At 30.7% G+C, this 6,073-nt stretch overlaps 1 protein-coding gene across 1 annotated transcript; it reads right to left on the bottom strand.

Moving 5' to 3' along the window:
• Nucleotides 1-3,604: 3,604 nt before the first annotated feature.
• Nucleotides 3,605-5,370, bottom strand: LOC145164081 (uncharacterized). The gene is made up of 4 exons (XM_079082804.1): nt 4,870-5,370; nt 4,308-4,790; nt 3,875-4,240; nt 3,605-3,784 (listed from the first exon to the last, which is right to left on the bottom strand). Exons 1-4 carry the CDS (start codon nt 5,368-5,370, stop codon nt 3,605-3,607), a joined length of 1,530 nt encoding a protein of 509 aa, XP_078938930.1.
• Between the last annotated feature and the right edge of the window lie 703 nt (nt 5,371-6,073).

The following is a 6,073-nucleotide window of genomic DNA, read 5'->3' as shown; positions in this document are numbered from 1 at the left end:
GCAGTTTGCAACAACTCGAGAAGCTGATCGAATGAACTATCAGTCCATTTCTTGATCACCTTGATATGCATCAGCTTTGCTAAATAGTCAATGGACGAAAACGAACATCCAGGATATAATTTTAATTGGACTTCCTCTAACAACTTTTGAAATCCATCATCGACACCGCTACTTTCTATATTCGGGTTCCCTTCATCGCGGTTGGTATCATTTTCAATCATACCCCCATAACATCAGCAATAACATCGTCCATCTCGATAGTACGCGGTATGTCTTCGACAACCGGGTGAATTGTATTTTCGCCATGATACTTCCATATAATATAATTTGGACTAAAACCATGTTGAAGTATATGGAATTTCATTATGGCTAGTAGTATAAATTTATTGACATTACATTTGTTACACGAGCATCTGATTTGACCTTTGTTATCGACTTATGGTTTGGACCTCTTGAGAAAAGATTCGAGTCCTTGTTGGAACAAGGGAGAGTTACGGTTTTCAATAGTAGTCCACGTTTTATCAATAGACATGTTGCAACTGAAACATAAGGTAGGTTTTAGTGTTTACTCTACAAGAACAAAAAATTAGGATTGAATATTTATAAGGATAGAGTAACCGCTCAATGAGATTGAATAGAAAATTGGACAACGGAAGAGTATTCACAAGGGTAGGCTTCTAAACCCACTTTTTGAATACCTTACCTCATATGCAAATGTGTATTGCATGATTGACCGTTTAAGAAAAATTTGGCAGCATTTCCCCTTAGCTCCTAAGTATATATAAATTATATACTCTGGGAGCAAAAGAGAAAATAACAACCGGATATTTCTTAAATAATCAATCATGTAATACACATTTACATCCTAAATGAGGTAAGGTATTCAAAAAGCAGTCTCAAAACGGGGACAACCCGAAATTTATTTCTAAATCAATTTCGAGCGGGTATTTCTAGGGTTTTGATGATTTAAAAAGAAGATACTTAAACTAAAAAAAATTACTTTTTTATTATAGCATTGTATTTTAGCGTCTTAATTTTTTATTTTTATTTTTTATTATGACATTATACTTTCAACGATATTATATATTTGTTATTTATATCATCTTTTTTTTTCTATATTTTGATTTTTAATATCAACTTATTTTTGTTTTTATTTTTTTATTTTGGGTAAATTATAACTTAGTAGATTTAACATCTTAATTTTTCATTTTTATTTTTTATTATAACATTGTACTATAAACGATATTATACATTTGTTATTTATATCATCTTTTTTTTCCATATTTTGATTTTTATTATCAACTTATTTTTGTTTTTATTTTTCTATTTCGAATAATTATAACTTAGTAGATTTAGTATCTTAATTTTTTATTTTTATTTTTTATTATAACATTGTACTTTAAACGATATTATACATTTGTTATTTATTTCATCTTTTTTGTTTCCATATTTTGATTTTTAATATCAACTTAGTTTTGTTTTTATTTTTCTATTTTGAGTAAATTATAACTTACTAGATTTAACATCTTAATTTTTAATTTTTAATTTTTATTATAATATTGTACTTTAAACAATATTATATATTTGTTATTTATATCATTTTTTTGCATATTTTGAATTTTAATATCAACTTATTTTTGTTTATATTTTTCTGTTTCGAGTAATGAGAACTTAGTAGCTTTAGCGTCTTAACTTTTCATTTTTATTTTTTGTTATAACATTTTACTTTTTTTTCCATATTTAAATTTTTAATATCAACTTATTTTTGTTTTTATTTTTCTATTTTGAGTAAATTATAACTTAGTAGATTTAGCGTCTTAATTTTTTATTTTTGTTTTTTATTATAGCATTGTACTTTAAACGATATTATATATTTGTTATTTATATCATTTTTTTTCCATATTTTGATTTTTAATATGAACTTATATTTGTTTTTATTTTTCTATTTCGAGTAATTATAACTTAGTAAATTTAGCTTCCTAATTTTTCATTTTTATTTTTTATTGTAACATTGTACTTAAAACGATATTATTTACTTGTTATTTACATCATCTTTTTCTTCTCCATATTTTGATTTTTAATATCAACTTATTTTTGTTTTTATTTTTCGATTTTGAGTAAATTATAACTTAGTAGACTTAGCGTCTTAATTTTTAATTTTTTTTATTATAGCATTGTACTTTAAACGATATTATAAATTTGTTATTTATATCATCTTTTTTTTTTCGACAAAACTGCAAAAATAGTCCATGTGGTTTCTCATTTTATGTGGTTAAGGTCCAAACCTTAGAAAAGTTGTAGATTTGGTACTTTTCAATAAGTTTTGTTGTGGTTTTGGTTCTCTTCCGTTAATTTTAACCGCATAACTGTTAATTTTTTTAAAACAACTAGTTTACCTTCATGGATCATTTCTGCAGCCAAACTACAAGGGACATTTCTACACATATTCTTTTGTTGAATATATATATATATATATATATATATATATATATATATATATATATATATATATATATATATATATATATATATATATATATATATATATATATATATATATATATATATCATTTCCCTGTGATTGTTTGCATTCTGAAGTAAAGAGCTCTAGGAATTAACGAAGCGAAAATGGTGAAATACTAGTGTGGTTGCGTCGCCATAATAAGAATGTGTTCCACTCCCTCCAACCCTGGAAGACCCTTCTATGCTTGCCCTACTAAGGTGTGTGTTAGTTTGTTTATTAGGCGCCTATAGCCTTAATTTATTAGTTTGTTCCATTTTCATGTTCTCACTCGAAAATTGATTTTGTTAGGGACCTCGTAATGGTTTTATTCGTTAGGTAGAAGAAGCAGACACTAAGAATATGAGTGTTGAAGTAGTTATGATTGCAGGTTTGGCTAGGTCAAAAAAGAAGCTTGAATCAAAGATTTAGAAGCTGGAGATGTGTTTAGTTGTTAGTTGGATTGTTTTCTTTGGCATAATTGTTTACAAGTTGTAATAGTTAGCCCTTGTTTATTTGCTTTTTATGGAAAGTACTCTATTATCCATGTACCTTTATTTTAAATTAATCATAAAACAATGGGTAATTCATATGGGATCCCAAGTTAGATTCGTAGTGTATTTGTTGAAAGTGACATTGGACCATATTCAACTAGAATAAATGGGACCACATTCAACTAGAATAAATGGGACCATACGCATTTTGTCTTACAGTAATGTCAATAATGGACCCAAATACCATGCACGTCCATAAGTATAACACACAATCAACAACACATTGAAACCATTAAAATTAATTCACAAACATAACTCCAATCATACAAACATAACACCAATGATAACCACATTCAAATACATAACAACATTGAATACATAACATCAAACATTCACACTTAATCCGAGACGTTCTCTTGGATCCTAAATAAGAAGTACATAACACCAAACATCCACACTTAATCCGAAACTGGCATTGAAATTTAATACCTATTCAAGTTCCATTGGCTTGTCAATAGTGTTGCCTTCCCTATTTTTGCCCTCAACCCGTGTAGCAAGTTTTTTCTTGATTATTCTTTCATACTTCTTTCTTTTCTTGATAATTACCTTCTTAACCCCTACATCCTTTCTCATCTTTACCATCCACTTCCTTCTTACCACTGCTCCCTTGCCCAACATTACCATTACTGCCCTTATTACCCTTACTTCCTTGCTCATCAGTAACAGCCTTGACCTTCTTACCACTGCTTCTTTCCCCAACATTAACATCTACTCTCTTCCTTTTCTTTACCTTGAGTTTTGTTGGTTTTTCAGCTTAAGAACATGTAACCTTGTTATGTCCTGTTTGCTTGCATACACTACACATAATTTTTTTCCCAACCTTTGACACAGTATGTCTTGCACCCCTTTCACTTGCATCCTTTCTTCTATTAACTTTTGGTCTGCCTGGCATTTTTCTCTTCAATGGTGGCAAAGGTGCAATGAATTCAGTAGGTGGCCACATGTTTCTACATTTCATCCCACACATTGGATACTTGTAGGTGTTCTTATAAATTGCTCCATAGTACATTACATCCACATAATTACCAACATCATTGTTATGGTATGAGATTTTTCCAACTGAATGCACACATCCATACCCATTTAGTTGCCACACTCTACACGAACAAGTCTTCTTATCTATATCCACAACATAAGACTCTGCCAAATTTCTTGTTTCAAACTGGTTTAAACCAGTTGGTAAAACCTGCTAATACCTGTTTCAATTGTATACAAGTTAGTATATAGTGTAATTAATCAATTAAAATTCAAACATAAAGGTAATACCTTTGAGCTCTTTTCAACTGATTCAGTAGGATTGTAATAGCTGGACATGGTTTATAATCAGGCCATGAACAACCTTTGATGGTCAGATTGAATTGCCTCTCCATAACATACAACCTAATTTCTTCTAACATTGTGATTATTGGTTTTTTTCTTGCATCTCTAATGACATTGTTAAAGCTTTCAGATAATCCATTTTCAACTGCATCACACATCCTCCCCTCTTGAAAGAAAGCACTACACCATGACTTTGGGTTCTTTTCCATAAGGTAATCAAATGCTATAGGATTAAGTAGTTGTATTTCCTTCATGGATGCATTGAATAAAGGCTCAGTTGATGCCTTCCATGCCTTCCAAAACATCCTCTCATAATGCACACCACTGAATCTTTTCCTAAAGTTTGCAACAATATGCCTTGCACACTGTCTGTGTTCAACAGTAGGCATTACTTCCTTCATAGCCTCCAATAGCCCCTACATAATTTAAATTAATCTGTTAAGAAAATAGAAATTCATTAACAAAAAACATTAACTTGTATAGTAAGTAATATACCTTATGTTGATCTGCCATCAGGGTTATACCAAAGCCAATTTCCATTTCTAGATCATCTTTAAGATTCTCCAAAAACCATTTCCAATTTTCTTTGTTTTCTACAGACACAACTGCCCATGCTATTGGGAAAATATGATTGTTAGCATCTCTTCCTACGGCACATATCAACTCTCCACTACATAATCCCTTTAAGAAACAAGCATCCAGGTTTATTACTCTTCTACAACTGCTTTTCCAACCTTGTTTCAACCCATCAAAACATATATAAAACTTACTAAAATATGTCTTCCCATCAGGCATACTGTTGACATCCATTTTGACAGTTGATCCTAGATTGGATCTTCTTATCTCTTCACCATATGACCAAAGCTTGGCATAATGCTCAACAAGTGTGCCTTCAATTAGTTCAATTGCATATTTCTTTGCTCTTTTACACTGTCCCATACGCACATCAATTCCAAATTTTTGTTTTACTTCTTCTTTGAGTAGCCTAACACTCATTTTTTGTTTTTGTAAGAATTGTGTTGTGAAATGGCTACCAATCCATGCATAGTTTACAATTGACCCCATTTTAAAATTTCTTGCACAATTATGCTCATCTATAAGAGACTTAATCTGGAAAGATTTTTCTTCACTCATCCATGAAGCCTACAATATAAACTTGCATTGCCCTGAACAACATTTAACTAATAGCCTCCTACTATCATTTTTTTTGTAGCACAATTGATACCCTTTAGCAACAACATAATTACACAACATATGTTTAACTATTTAGGACCTTCAAATCTCATTCCTAACACAGGTTTTTGCTTTTTCCAATGAACATTTTCATTAAAATTTGTTACCTCCTCATGAATTGGCTCGTTTTCATCCATATGATCATATGGATCCTCATGAGGTGGACTGTCTGGAGTTGGCTGCTCATTAGGGCAGAGCTTGTTCAAAAATGCATCATTCAAGGTCTTGTTCATTGGAATGCAATCTCCATCTTCAATGTTATCGTCCAAATGACCTTGCACTTTCACTTCATCTAGGTCAATGCCTCCTTCTGTCTCATCAACAATCTTTTGATGAACATTAACACCAACATGATCCATGTACACAGAAATTACACAACCAGAATCATACCCTACTTCGATCAACTCTTGGTAGTCTTTCTCAGTTGATATTATCCTCAATCCTTCAGGGAACTCAATATCGGGCA

This window comes from Lactuca virosa, chromosome 3, assembly GCF_052849685.1.
Source record: "Lactuca virosa cultivar CGN04683 chromosome 3, Lactuca_virosa_CGN04683_v6, whole genome shotgun sequence".
In the NCBI taxonomy this organism is placed as follows: domain Eukaryota; kingdom Viridiplantae; phylum Streptophyta; class Magnoliopsida; order Asterales; family Asteraceae; genus Lactuca; species Lactuca virosa.
This window is presented reverse-complemented; position numbering and strand designations above follow the sequence as displayed.